This window comes from Schistocerca americana, chromosome 6 (assembly GCF_021461395.2).
Source record: "Schistocerca americana isolate TAMUIC-IGC-003095 chromosome 6, iqSchAmer2.1, whole genome shotgun sequence".
NCBI classification, from domain to species: domain Eukaryota; kingdom Metazoa; phylum Arthropoda; class Insecta; order Orthoptera; family Acrididae; genus Schistocerca; species Schistocerca americana.
In genome coordinates this window covers 166,016,754-166,032,392 of record NC_060124.1, presented here as the reverse complement: position 1 = coordinate 166,032,392, position 15,639 = coordinate 166,016,754, and the positions used below count along the sequence as shown (strand labels likewise).

Genomic DNA, 15,639 nt, shown 5'->3' with positions numbered 1-15,639 from the left:
AAAATTATTATTTTAAGAAATACATCAGTCTAAATGAGATAAATCTTACTATTATATCACTAATTGAAATGATGTAAGAAGATTATAGTTTTGTGTAATACAATCTCGAGTTGTATGAACCCACTTCTCATTTCAGTATGTATAAGTTTATTAGACAAAATGTTAGCTACCACCTTAAAATTGTGCACTGGTCATTTTGGAGTGCAGCAGATAGTGTAAAACTGGTATGAGGCTGTCACGTCATCCATCACCACTGATGTAAGTCTTGGCAGTGAAGTGCTATGTATGTGGCAGTCAGCTGTTTGGTATCAGTGCAGAAGCATGGGTTGACATCGAAATGTGACAGAAAGCCAGAGAGGAGCTATTGTGCTTAGCCATTCCCCTGTCCACACCTTACATGAGGTTGTTTTGTATGTTGTTGTACAGAGAATGTAAAAAGAGTCTAACCAACAGGTAGCAAGTATAAGTATCGCATCTTATTAATGACAGTCAGTTTCAGATCCAACAGAAATTATTGCTGTCAGTGAATACAGGTCCATTTCAACCAGTTTCTAAATCAACATTGTGAAGTCAACTAACTGTATCCAGTGGACATTTGGAGTCGGTACCCTGCAAAAGGCCATTGCTCACAGTGGCACATAAAATTGCATGTTTGCAGAGTGGTATACAACACAGTAAAACGATAGTAGTTGACTGAGAACATCTACTGTGGTATGACTAGCCGCGATTTTACTCCTTTCCAAAAGATGCATGGCGTTGAGTGACCAATGAGCCATTTAACCCACAATGCGTTACGGTTGTGGTTTAGCTCAGAAGTGGTTCTGTGCAGTTTTGGGGTGTTTTTCATACCAGGCCTTTGGTCTACTCATTTGGGTTATTGTGCACATGAAGTAGGAACTGTACTTCAAATTTCTGTGCGAACAGGTGTTGCCTTTTCTTGACACCTTCATTGTGAAAAGTCACTGGGAAAGTCACTCAGCTAATGATAAGGATGCTGATGAGTTTGTAAGCAAGATACGGAAGATAATAGAGGAAGAAGATTAAACTGCTAATGCCTTGTATAATGGCTGATGAAACAGGATTCTTTTACAAGATGCTTCCTTCAAAAGCATTAGCTGCCAAGAACAAGAAGAAAGCTCATGGTTACAAGCAACGGAAACAGTGCGTAACATTAATAGCATGTTGTAATGCAAATGGGAGTCGTAAACTACCGCTTATGGTGATTAGAAAATCCCAACATCCACATTGTTTTCAACACACTGACATAAATACCCCACCAGTGCAGTATTGCGCTTAGAAGAAAGCGTGGATGGACAGACAAATATTCTCTCGGCGGTTCGAAGAAATGTTTGTACCAGAAAAGAGCTAAAGAAGAAAAAGCTTCCACTGAAGGCTATCCTTACAGCTGACAATGCTCCCAGTCATTCTTCAGATGTCTCACTAAAGTCTGATGGTATACAAGCACTTTTCTCCCACACAATATGGCAGCCCTAATTCAGCCCATGGACCAGAGAATTTTGGAATCAATTAAACGTCATTATCGATATTCACTTCTCGTCTCCTTGCTGAACGCAAGTGACAACGACTCTATCAAGACTATGCTGAAGGTATGGAAAGCAATTAATACATGTGATGTTGTTTTTCAAGCAGCCCAAGAATGGGATAAAGTGGAGAGTGCTACCACAATGGAGAACTGGAGAAAATTGTGGCCATCCATTGATGCCAAGAGGGACCCAGTAGTTAGTGACAGTGATGAGACAGTCAATTCGAAATTATCAATTACTTTGTACACTGACATGTTCTACAACCTTCCAGGAGGAGGAGAAAATGATGATGAAGATGTTACTAAGTGGCTGAATGAGGAAAACTGTGATATGGACCAAACTTTAACAGATGAAGAAATAATCAAATGTGTGCAAGGAAGTAATGATGAAAGTGATGAAGAAGATGACACAGGAGGAGAGTGCATGAAGATTTCTCAGACTGCTGGTGCTGAAGCTGCTGAGGTCTTCCTGGAGTACATTATGCAACAACCAGACACAAGCGTACCGATGTAATGCTTGTAAATCAGTTGCATGATAAAGCACACCGCTGTTGCTTATCATCATTGTGACAGTTAAAAATTAGGGACATGTTTCATAGTGAGTGATATGACTGTATAATTATGTACAGTATACACTCAACGACGAAGTTTTCTTTGAAAATTAATATATTTTTTGATTTAATAAAGTATATCCCCTGTTTTTTTTTCTTAAATTGTATCTTTCGGTTTAAGAAAGTACAGTGCACTACGAGGTGCATTCAAGTTCTAAGGCCTCCGATTTTTTTTCTCCGGACTGGTAAGAGATAGAAACATGCGCATTGTTTTAAAATGAGGCCGCGTTCATTGTCAATACGTCCCAGAGATGGCAGCACCGTACGGCAGATGGAATTTTACCGCCAGCGGCTAAAATGAGAACTGTTTTAAATACTTAAAATGGCGACGTTTTCCTTACTTGAGCAGCGTGCAATCATTCGTTTTCTGAATTTACGTGGTGTGAAACCAATTGAAATTCATCGACAGTTGAAGGAGACATGTGGTGATGGAGTTATGGATGTGTCGAAAGTGCGTTCGTGGGTGCGACAGTTTAATGAAGGCAGAACATCATGTGACAACAAACCGAAACAACCTCGGGCTCGCCCAAGCCGGTCTGACGACATGATCGAGAAAGTGGAGAGAATTGTTTTGGGGGATCGCCGAATGACTGTTGAACAGATCGTCTCCAGAGTTGGCATTTCTGTGGGTTCTGTGCACACAATCCTGCATGACGACCTGAAAATGCGAAAAGTGTCATTCAGGTGGGTGCCACGAATGCTGACGGATGACCACATGGCTGCCCGTGTGGCATGTTGCCAAGCAATGTTGACGCGCAACGACAGCATGAATGGGACTTTTTTTTCGTCGGTTGTCACAACGGATGAGACGTGGATGCCATTTTTCAATCCAGAAACAAAGCGCCAGTCAGCTCAATGGAAGCACACAGATTCACCGCCACCAAAAAAATTTCGGGTAACCGCCAGTGCTGAAAAAATGATGGTGTCCATGTTCTGGGACAGCGAGGGCGTAATCCTTACCCATTGCGTTCCAAAGGGCACTACGGTAACAGGTGCATCCTACGAAAATGTTTTGAAGAACAAATTCCTTCCTGCACTGCAACAAAAACGACCAGGAAGGGCTGCGCGTGTGCTGTTTCACCAAGACAATGCACCCGCACATCGAACTAACGTTACGCAACAGTTTCTTCGTGATAACAACTTTGAAGTGATTCATCATGCTCCATACTCACCTGACCAGGCTCCTAGTGACTTTCGGCTTTTTCCAACAATGAAAGACACTCTCCGTGGCCGCACATTCACCAGCCGTGCTGCTATTGCCTCAGCGGTTTTCCAGTGGTCAAAACAGACTCCTAAAGAAGCCTTCGCCGCTGCCATGGAATCATGGCGTCAGCGTTGTGAAAAATGTGTACGTCTGCAGGGAGATTACGTCGAGAAGTAACGCCAGTTTCATCGATTTCGGGTGAGTAGTTAATTAGAAAAAAAATCGGAGGCCTTAGAACTTGAATGCACCTCGTATATCCCTTCTGTTTTAAATGCATACCGAGCTGCTAAATGAAAAGTTCCAAATGAAGAAAGTTAGTGAGTTAGTTAGTTTCGTGTTCCATGGATCATTTTGCACAATGAACTGTAATGATGTAGAATCAGTCATTGTACATTCGCATCATAAATTAATTTGTAAACATACCTATACATTGACCATTTATAAGGCCTTTTTTTTAATATACTGATGTGAGTTAGAAGTTGCTACCCACCACCATTTACACATTACCATATAAATTCTTCTACAGAATAGAAGGGCTTGTCAAGGAGAAACTTTCTCAGTTTGTTCTCAGATATTAATTTGCTGTCTATGAGACATTTTATATCAATATGTAAGTGATCAAAAAATTTTGTTGTAGCATTGTTCACTCTTTTTAGTACTAAAGACAACTTTAAAATGGAATAATGGATGTCATTTTTCCTTCTTGTATGGTAATTATGTACATCATTGTTCCTTTTGAACTGTGGTGGGTTATTTACAACCAACTGCATGAGGGAACAAAATACTGTGGATCAGTAGTCAGAATGTCTAACTCCTTAAACAGGTGGCTACAAGATGGTCATAGGTGAGCACCACATATTATTCTTACAGCACATTTTTCAGTGATGAAGATTTTCTTTCTTAAAGATGAGTAACCCCAGAACATTATTCCATATGACATTGTTGAATGAAAGTATGTGAAACATGTTAATTTACTGATTTGTCTCTGCCCAAGATCTGCAATGATTCTAAGTGCAAGTGGCTGATCTATGTTGTTTGAGGAGCTTCAAACTGTGTTTTTTCCAGTTAAAATTATCATTAATATGGATACCTAAGAATTCTGAAGATTTCAACCTGTGTATTATTTCCTCGGCATGTGTTACATTTATCATTGCTGTAGTACCCTTAGATGTGCAGAACTGAATATGTTGTGTCTTTTTAAAATTGAAGGTGAAACCCTTGGCAGAAAACCAACCAGTGATACTCTGAAGAACATTGTTTGCCATTTCTTTCGTTTCTCTACATATACTTTGATTGATTATAATACTAATGTCATCTGCAAATAGAAATTAATCTGCTTCGTTGCGTATTAGATGGAAGAACGTTTACATAAACGAGGAACAATGATGGAGCTAAGATTAAGCCTTGGGGAACATCATACGTGATTTCTCGCCAGTCAGAATAATGACCCTGGACTATATTGGTTGAATTACTAAATACAACTTTCTTCATTCTTTTTGTTAGATATGACTTTTCCACTGGTTGGCCATACCATTGGTCCCAAAAAACTTTCATTTATCAAGGACAATATTGTGATTGACACAGTCAAATGCCATAGATAAGTCGCAGAAAATGCCAACCGGTACTATTTTATTTTGGTACAATTTGTTGAGTGAATATGTAAATGGCATTCTCAGTAGAGCAACTCTTCCGAAACCCAAACTGCGATTTGCTTACGATGCTATTGTTGCTAAGGTAAGATACTATTCTAGAATACATCACCTTGTCAAAGATTTTGAAAATTATGTCAGCATAAAGTACCCGGTCAGTGAAGTGGGGTGATTAACATAGTGTACAATGATGTCCGTAAGCATTTTGAGACTGACTCAGTGTAACAATCAGAATAATACTGAGACATAACTGCAGTGTAATTACCCTTGTAGTACACTTATGTATTTCTACATGATGGATGTGCGTAATATTTTTTTCCTAAAGTGATCCAATGAGAAGCAAATAGTACAACAACTATTTCTATTATTGATATAATTTATACAAAGTTGTTCAGCTGAAGTGGAAAATTTTGTTAATAGGATAATGAACACTGACTCAACAGAAATCTGAGGTGAGTCTTGTGGGAATAGTATCTGGCGCGACTTTATGGCGCCGGTAATAACTGCAGCTGTGAACGAGGCTGCAGATTTGTTGTTTACCTTGATGCAGTTACTACCAAACTTCTTTGAATTAAAAACTGCTCTGCTGTCAACCGATTTCGGTTGCGAAAAACTGAGTGATTAGAAAGATATTATAGGAGCTTTGTCCTTAAGTTATACATTGGTAGTGGAACTTCGTCGTATTATACGAGATATACTTGCTGCCGATGTGCTGAAACTTCAGTGTAGTATCACAGACAGCGCGAACTAGAAAGAATTCGTAAGGTTAATGTTGGCACTACTACATAATCAAATACAAACTTAAAAATGTCGTCATCGGGAGGTAAGTCGCATGTGTCGTTAGCGTAGATACAAATAAAGTGTATAACTTCATTTCTTCCGTTTCTTTTTTGTACACTAAGAGTAGGTAAGCTAGTACTATTCGTGGTGGTGAAATTTACGCTTTAGTTTCTCCATTTTTGTTTGATTTTGTGTTTATGGCGTTGACCCGGCAATGTTTTTATGGGTGTTGTAGCGGAACAACCGGCAACGGAAGAAAACGTCGAACCGCAGTCCTCGGGCAGTAATGGTGTGCCAGAAACTGCACAGGTAAATAACTTGATTTTTTTTGTGCTTGTTATTATTTAGCTATGCGTGAGAAGTAATGCTTTGGAAGCTTGTGGGAAGTGCGTAAAAGTCACTTGCGTTGCGAAATTTGCCCTTATACGACAAATTAGAAAGTCTGAGACAAATAAATTAAAATCTCTTTACTGTCAACATGCCGTTCTATTTATTTCCGCGTTGGTTTGAAGCTGGGTTTCAGAGTGAAAGCGGCTGTCGGTGAAAGCCAGCCTCAGTTAGCAATTTCATCTGACACACACACACACACACACACACACACACACACACAGAGAGAGAGAGAGAGAGAGAGAGAGAGAGAGAGAGAGAGAGAGACGATAAGGTGTTGTGATCGCTAACAGTATCACACACATTTTGATTCTCCGTCGTTTCTATATGTAGCCTAATCAAATTTACACACACACACACACACAGAGAGAGAGAGAGAGAGACGATAAGGTGTTGTGATCGCTAACAGTATCACACACATTTTGATTCTCCGTCGTTTCTATATGTAGCTTAATCAAATTTAATTACTTCATTTTATTACGGCTACACAGTCGTACTGAATTTTAACATGTCGCCTTGGAGTGCACAATTTGTTACCTCATAGTTGCAGTTTAGTCCCATGGCTCATACTCAACTGGTACAGAGAAGCAACAACATATTTTTTTAAATGTATCTTAGAGGTAGTCGGAAATTGCTGATGCACTTCCTTAGCACATCAGAATGCCTCTTCAAGGCCGGATTTTCAGTTGTGAATAAATAAATTGTAGATTATAGTCAAACGTGTCAGCAAATCATTTAAAAAAGTTAACTTTATAATTTCTACCGTAATATTCCTATTGAGAGCCAAGAAGTTTAGTTGATACTGTCATTTTACCAGTGTTAAGAAATGTTGTGCTGCGATTTTTCACCAGAACAATCACGCCAAATGCTGTGCTCAGATATTCGTTGTGAAATTCCAGCAATTGTCTTAGTACCAGTCTTCGTCCGCACTACAGACTGTTGTAGATACATGATCTACAAAATATTATTACCTGAATAGAGTAAAACGTACACATGGTGCAGTAGATTGTGCTAGACAGTCATTTGGTTAATAACATTCTTATTTCTGATGTCTGCACAGAAGACAACTTTGCTGTCGGTCAACACTGTGCCAGCTTTAATCATTGACAATTATTACTCCTTATATTTGTTTCAAGATTACCAACCTTAACATATAGCAGGAATGCTTGGAGTAACTTAAGACTGTCAAATTTGAAACCATTGCTAAATCTCCGGTTACTAAGTTTTGTGCCATGATGTGCACAATGACTATAATACTGTTAATACTGAACAGGATATAAAATCTGTTAAATCTGAGCTCAAGAGGGTAATCAATAAGCCAAAAATTATTTTAGGACACTCCTCAGAGACGTTCACTGGACTGGTGTTTAGAGTGCTCATGGCATGAATGAAAAATATAACACTTTTGCTAATAAAGTGCTTACCTTATTCGAACACTGTTTTCCCCCAAAACTTACCAAGGTTAGAGCAAAGTCTACAAAGAAGCCATGGATTACTCAAGGAATAGGGATATCTTGTAAAACAAAAAGAAAACTGTATCTGTCAACCTGAAATAGTTCCGATGTTGATGCTATAGTACATTACAAGAAATACTGCAAAATATTTAAGACTGTAATATGGATGTCAAAGCAAATATATTACAAGGAAAAGATAGTCATATCAGATAACAAAATAAAGACAATTTGGGATATAGTGAAGGAGGAGACCGGTATAACCAGACATGAAGAGGAACAAATAGCATTAAGAGTAAATGATACATTGGTGACAGATGTGTATAGTGTTGCAGAACGTTTTAACAAACATGTTATAACTGTTACAGAAAATATGGGGTTGTCAGGTTCGGTAGATGCTGCTATGGAATACCTAAGACCAGACATTTAAAGTAACTTCTATAATATGAATTTGACCCTCACTACCCCAACAGAAATAATGTCCATCATAAAATCTTTAAAATCAAAAACATCTAGTGGGTATGATGAAATATCAACAAAGTTAATTAAAGAATGTGATTCTGAGCTAAGTAATATATTAAGCTATCTGTGTAACCAGTTGTTTATCAGTGGAATACTTCCTGAATGGTTGAAATATGCTGAAGTTAAGCCACTGTTCAAGAAGGGAGATAAAGAAATAGCATCAAATTTCCGTCCAATTTCACTATTGCCAGCATTCTCAAACATTTTAGAAAAAGTAATGTGCAGTCATCTTTATAACCATTTTATCTCAAATAACTTACTGTCAAAGTCACAGTTTGGATTTCTAGAAGGTTCTGATATTGAGAAGGCTATCTACACTTACAGTGAAAATGTGCGTAATTCATTAGACAAAAAATTGCAGGCAACTGGTATATTTTGTGATCTGTCAAAGGCATTTGATTGTGGAAATCACAATATCCTTTAAAGTAAATTAGAATATTATAATGTAACAGGAAATGCTGCAAAGTGGTTCAAATCTTACATCTGTCAGGAAACAAAGGATGTTATTAGGAAAGAGACATGTATCAAGCTATCAGGCATCATCCAACTGGGAACAATTACATGTGGTGTCCCACAAGGTTCCATTTTGGGCCCTTACTTTTTCTTGTGTATATCAGTGACCTTTCATCAGTAACATTACCAGATGCCAAGTTCCTTTTGTTTGCCAATGATACAAACATAGCAATAAATGGCAAATGAAGTGTAGTCTTAGGGGTGTCCCACGAGTATATGTTCAACATATGATGACAAGAAGATAGAAGAAGTGGACAGTGTTAAATTCTTGGGATTACAGCTTGATAATAAATTCAACTGGGAGGAGCACACCATAGAACTACTGAAGCATCTTAACAAATCTCTGTTTGCAATGCGAGTTTTGTCAGGCATAGGGGATATAAAAATGAAAAAGCTGGCATACTATGCTTAATTTCATTCCATCATGTAATATGGGATTATTTTTTTCATCAAGCCAAGCTAAAGTTTTCCGGGCACAGAAATGTGCAGTAAGAGTTATATGTGGTGCGAACTCAAGAACATCCTCTAGAAGCCTGTTTAAGAAACTAGGGATACTAACTACTGCTTCCCAATATATTTATTCCTTAATGAAATTTGTCATTAGAAATATCACTTTTTCAAACCAACAGCTCAATTCATGGAATCAATACTAGAAATAAGAATAATCTTTACAAGGATTTAAAGTCGCTTAGTCTTGTACAAAAAGGTGTCCATTATTCAGGAACACATATTTTCAATAAGCTGCCAGCAGCCATAAAAAGCTTAACAACCAATGAAATTCAGTTTAAGAGAGCCTAAAGGATTTATTGGTGACTAACTCCTCCTACTCCATTGAGGAATTTCTGAGTAAAACCAACTGATTTGTGTGATATATATATATATATATATATATATATATATATATATATATATATATATATATAGAGGAAAACATTGCACGTGGGAAAAATATATCTAGAAACAAAGATGATGTAACTTACCAAATGATGAAAGCGTTGGTATGTTGAGACACACACACACACACAATTTCCAAACAGTTTGATACTGCTGCCTGAAAAGCATTATCCATGAAACATAACCATCTCTCTTATTGAAAAGGGCAATTACATCAGCAGTATGAAATTACTGAACAAGTCTGAGTGCATTTTGTCATTAAATATCAAACACATCAAATTCTGTAGTAAAATGGTATGCTTTAGGTGTACGTTTGTCAGTGGCATGCAGGTGTTGACTGTTTCAATGTTCTCTCCTGTCTTATTGCATTTGATTTGTAATACAGTTTCATCTCACTGGACTGACCATTTTGGAACGTGTTAGCCAAACACTATTCTGTAATTCCCTTTACATAGTGATAAAATTAGTTTATTTGGATCACCAGCAAGGAATAAAATTTTCAGGCTACAGCAGTTCGTGAAAGTGAACCACCACCTGCTCCACCAGCACCAGCAGGAGAGGCACCTACCAAGAAGTCCAGGGTAGACCTGCAGTCACTACCAACAAGACAGTACTTGGACCAGACTGTTGTGCCAATATTGCTTCAAGCACTGTCGACATTAGCAAAAGAAAGGCAAGTGTTCTAGCTTCTGTAATTCGTGGTAAGATATGTACTGCACTGCACTTAGTTACCTGTATTAAGAGCTCTTCGATGACATTATCCAGAAGATTACTACCACACAGTTATAGATAATTTGATTAAAGAAATTAGCAAGACAACTATCTGTAAAAGATAAGCTGTGTATTAGCTACATCCTGTATCTGTTAGCATTGACTAAAATGTCACTTCATAGTTCCAGTGGGATAGTGCTCAAGCCTTGGTCAGGATTGCACGTAGTCCTTTCTGCTGTTGAGTTTCCTCTTTATTTGGGCCATTGACAAATTTCATTATCTCTGTTGATTCTAGCATGCTTATTTGGCCAGGCCATATTCATACCTATTTTGCATCCATGCCAAGCGAGGTAACAGTAGTAAAGACACTGGATTCACTTTTGGGGTATGAGTAGTAGATTTGCAGTGGTGTCACTAAATTAAGACAAATGCCAGAATGGTTCCTTTGAGAAGGGGATAGTAGTTTCCTTCTCCCATTCTTCCCCAAGTGGAGCTTGAGCTCCATCTCTAAGGACTTCATTGTTTTCTTATTAGAGGTTCTCTTCTGGGACTTGCAACATAATATTTGAAATTTCACATCTCACTGTCTTGCATAATTGGCCTCTACTTCAGGGCTAAGAGTGCATATTAGGCTACAAGGTAGTTGTAAGTTTATTTTTGGGAGAGCGCCCAAGAACAACAGATTTAATGTAGTTCCAACATTTTGTTGGGGAAGGACCAGCAACTTAAATTAGATTGTTCTTTACTTAAATTTGTCACAATTGCATGTAATTTGTACTGGTGACTAGTTTCAAACATAGCCATCCATTTTTTAATCAAACTTGCACTAAAAATACTTAAAAGCAAAATTCCACCAACATACTTGGGTTTAGTCCAAAGGATACATCTATCGTAAAACAGATATTGAGTCATCTTTATATGTGTAATACATTCAGCTGATGAAACTAGAATGAGGAATTATGAAGAGTCCTCCAAGAAACTGATTCTCCTACTAGAACGATGCAAACTGTATTTAGTACCAGAGTAATGTTATCAGACTAAACACTGGAGTTGGACAAAAATATGGAAACACAAAGTGCATAACAAAGACCATGTCTAATCCAATGTGGTAAACCCGCTGGCATTCAAAACAGCTTCCTGCCATCTTGTAATATGTAAGTACAGGTCCGTTATGGTTTTTAAAGGGAATCTTACAGCATTGTTACTGCAAAACAGTGTCAAGTTTAGGTAACAGCAATGGAGTTGGATAACAGTTGCACACTCTTTTCTCCAAAGTAGGCCAGAAACGCTCAAAAATATTGATCTGCTGATTGGTGACCAGGTGCGATGCGACACAATTTCCTTTGCTACCAAAGGCTTCGGCCGAAAGCTAATGTATAAGTGTCTTTCTGTTGTGCCTGTCTGCAATGTGTCATCATTGCAATGAGTCCCAGTCTGACTCTCTCCTGCCACCCACAGGTAGAGGCATGGTCCAAGCAGTTTTGGTGGAAAAATTAACCAAAGAAATACAAAAACTTCAATTATCCAACAATGTGGTAAAAACGAGAATTATCAATGAGCCTTAAAGTATGTTATCACAACTGCAAGCCTGGGCCCCCGTGCCTGCCTTTCTCTCTCTGTCTTCCTTGCTTCTTTTTGTCATTTATCTCTCCTTCACAGACCTTGGGGGGTTTCCTTCCTCTGGATTTTGCACGGTAGGCTACCTCTGATCTACAGTCATGTAGACATGTCTATCGTAGGATAAAGGGACTGATGACCTAGTAGTTTGGTCTCAAGCACGTATTTCACTCTTCAGTGGAGTAGAGTCCTGATGCCACAGATATGGCACTGTTACTGATTTTTGTATGCTGAACATATCAGCATCCATACTTTACAAAGCACTGTGATGTGCATGGCAGAGGGTACACCCCTCACTGTACCTGTTACTAGGGTTTCTCCCAGTCCATTCACATATGGAGTGTGAGAAGAATGATTGTTTAAAGGCCTCCATGTACACTGCAATTAATTTAATCGTGTTGTCACAGTCCCAACAGAAGCAGTATGTGTGTGGTTATATAGTTTATTCCTAGAGTAATCATTTAAAGCCTGTTTTTGAGACCATGTTAAGTAGGCTTTCTAAGGACTGTTTGCCAGTTCAGTTTCTTCAACATCTCTGTAACAATCTCCGATGGATCAAACTAACTTGTGAACATTTATGCTGCCCTTCTCTGTATACGTTCGATACCCATCTATGTTGTATTTGGTATGGCTCCCACACACTTAAGCAGTAGTCTATGATGGGTCACACGATTGATTTGTCAGCAAGCTTCTTTGTAGACTGATCATGTTTCCAGAGTCCTCTACCAGTAAAACAAAGTCTATCGCCTGCTCTACCCATGACTGCTCCTGTGTCATCATTCCATTTCATATCTCTACCAAGTGTTACATTTAGGTTCTAAACATGGCTGTGTTGTCAGCAACCATTTACAAATTACAGTTAAAGCAATTACAACCCTCGGTTGCAAAAATTTAGTCTTTTGGTGTGGTTTCAACACTTGTGAGTGCCTTCATCATAAATTACATTCAAATTGGCAGGTCACGTATAAAACAAATATCAAGCGATAAAGCTTTAGTCACAAAATTTTTAAAAAAGAATACATGGATGGAGAGCCACTGTGGGCTGCTCATACATGTTCAAGCCACAGGTAGCAACAGTCTGAATGTAATTTCTGATGAAGGCACTCATAGAAGTGTCGAAACCAGGTCAAAAGACTTAATTTTTGCGACGGAGGGCTGTAATTGTATTAACTTTTACACCTAGGTATTTGTGTGAACTGACAGATTCCGACTGTGACTCACTGATACTATGGTCATAGGGTTGTACTTGTTTTTCATTTTCTGAAGTGCATAATCTTACATTTCGAGATATTTAAAGCCAGTTGCCAATCTTTACACCATTTTGAAACCTTGTCAAGATCGTACTGAATATTTATGCAGCCTCTTTCAGACATTACTTCATTGTAGATATCTGCATCATGTGCAAAAAGTCTGAGGTTACTATTAATATTGTCCATAAGATCAATAATACACAACATGAATGAATGGCAGGGGGTCCAACACACTTCCCTGTGGCATAAGAGAAAAGTTTTCATTTTACAAATTGCTTGAGTTATATGCTACAGCTGAAATTATTTTTGATATGATTAACCTTTATTTTTTTAAAAAGTAGGCATTCCTTGGCCTAAATGTGTTGGTATTTGTATAGACACGGCCAGGCAGTGTATGGTCACTTCGTGACGGGCAGCTATAGTGAAGAAAGTTGCACATAATTGTCAAAGTACTCTCTGTGTAATGTGCTGAGAAACATTTGTTTTTTAAGGGTATGCCCAAAATTCTTGACATTGGTTTGACAGATGCTGTAGAGGTTATAAATTTCATCAAGGCAATTACTCTCAACTCTTGCTGTTGTGTCAAGATGTGGGAGATAAAGTTTGCTTCTTCATGCTGATAAAATGGCTCTCACAGTGAGATTTTTAAACAAATATTTGAACTGAGGACCAAGGTTGTCATGTTTCTCATTGACAGTAACAATGGCAGTGGTTATTAAGATCGATCTGTTTAGTAAATATCATTGACAAGGTTCACATTTTGAATACAGGTGTACAAGGATGAGGCACACAGCTTTCTAAACAGGTAATAAAATATCATCTTACAAAAGAAAGTTGACTCTTTTTGGCTGAAAGTACTGAACGGCAACTTTTTTGTACTGTCTACTCTTAATATTTGGAAGACAAAGCTGTAGTGATAAACCAAAATTTCTGAAAATGTCAAGTGGTATGCAGTGACAGGCAGAGAATCCCTGCTCTTGCAGATACCTTGTGGTATAGGTTATTGGGCTCATTGATTTGGTGCATCGTAGGATATGCAGACATAAAGTGTGTCCAGAATTACAAATTTTAGAAAGCCTCTGTAAACAGCCTTCAGTTGCAGTCACCCATTCCATGGCAAACCTTAGCCATATGTCTTGCTTTGTCATTTGGCATTCGATATGGTGTTTTTCATGTTCCCTCAGGTGCTTCTATTATTTTGATACCCATTTGTAAGTTATGGCAGGAATGCAGTGGTAAATCGCTTCTGCATGAACCCGAACGTGATACCATTATGTAGTTGGTCTAATGACCCTACCCCTTCAACTGCTTAGTGTTAAATGTAACTTTCCTGTATTTGTTTATGAACCCTTTCGTTCTTTCAGAGCATCGTATTTACTTCAGCATGTATTTCTTTTGCAGGCCTCCTGATCCAATAAGCTTTCTGGCAGCCTACCTGCTGAAAAACAAAAGCCATTTTGACCAAAGTGGAGCACCGCAGAACTCAAGCCAGTGATGAAGTGCAGAGGCATAATAGACGTACGCACATTTGAGTTGTGGAATGTGAAGATCTGTGGTTTCATATTTTTATCATATTCGTCGGCATTATATTCAATGTAACCTCTTCCACTTTCATTATGAGATAAATAGGTGGGCTAGAAATCATTTGTCATTTATCTTTGTGAAAAGTGACTACCATATTTATGAACTGAGCATTAGCTACTTTGTTCATGGTGATTTGGGTTGGCACACTTTCATATTGACTGTATTTCACAAAGATTGTGTGTATTATTGTCTTCTATGCTGTACCTAATGAAATATGTATTATATTACGTGTATGTTGTAGACTGGATTTTTAATGTGTAATGACACTATATTAATACATTTTAAAAACTAATTTTGTTATAACTCTGATATTTCAAGGCTGTTCCATTTATAAATAAAAAACTGTCAACAAAATATAAATTGAAGCCAACAGCAGATGCCTGACATTAAGCTCGGCCAAACAGTTTGTCTGGAGTCTCAATAACACTGTTTCAACCAGAACAGAATGCTCTGGTTTTTCCCCCTCCAGTAATTTAATAATTTGTTCTGTAATTTTAATACATTATTTCATCTTGTTAAGTACGTTACTCTATTTTCCATTTATGCAGCATATTTGACTTGTGTAACCTCTTCCATACCACAACACACATCTGCTTTTCTAACAGGCACATGTTTTGCTTGGCCAGGTTGTAAATACAAGTTGATTTTTAATTTATTTAATAAACCAAATCGTATCAGGTTAGAAGGATACTTACAAATCTTTAAAAACGTTCCTTAATTTCTTACTGTTGGAATTGAACTCATCTTTTGGAAGTGTCAAACAAAATCCTTGAGACAAAACGTGAATAATGCAGAAAGGGATACAAATTAATCACATTCACCATATGTTGTTATTGATGTACTCTTACATATATGCGTAATGACAGAATCTGCAGCAGTTCATGGGCGACACAGATGAGTAAGATCTACCATATTTGAATGAG

General features: G+C 37.9%; 1 protein-coding gene across 1 annotated transcript; it reads left to right on the top strand.

The window, feature by feature from the left end:
- Nucleotides 1-5,571: 5,571 nt before the first annotated feature.
- On the top strand, nucleotides 5,572-15,398 carry LOC124619563 (protein dpy-30 homolog). Its single transcript, XM_047146051.1, has 4 exons — nucleotides 5,572-5,830; nucleotides 6,023-6,096; nucleotides 10,058-10,227; nucleotides 14,534-15,398. Exons 1-4 carry the CDS (start codon nucleotides 5,815-5,817, stop codon nucleotides 14,625-14,627), a joined length of 354 nt encoding a protein of 117 aa, XP_047002007.1. The 5' UTR covers nucleotides 5,572-5,814; the 3' UTR covers nucleotides 14,628-15,398.
- Nucleotides 15,399-15,639: the final 241 nt, after the last annotated feature.

What these genes read in the sequence shown, in the direction of transcription:
- LOC124619563 (XM_047146051.1), top strand. An exon ending in GTGTGCCAGAAACTGCACAG is followed by an intron (nt 6,097 to 10,057) that starts GTAAATAACTTG and finishes TAAAATTTTCAG; the next exon opens with GCTACAGCAGTTCGTGAAAG. An exon ending in TCGACATTAGCAAAAGAAAG is followed by an intron (nt 10,228 to 14,533) that starts GCAAGTGTTCTA and finishes TTTCTTTTGCAG; the next exon opens with GCCTCCTGATCCAATAAGCT.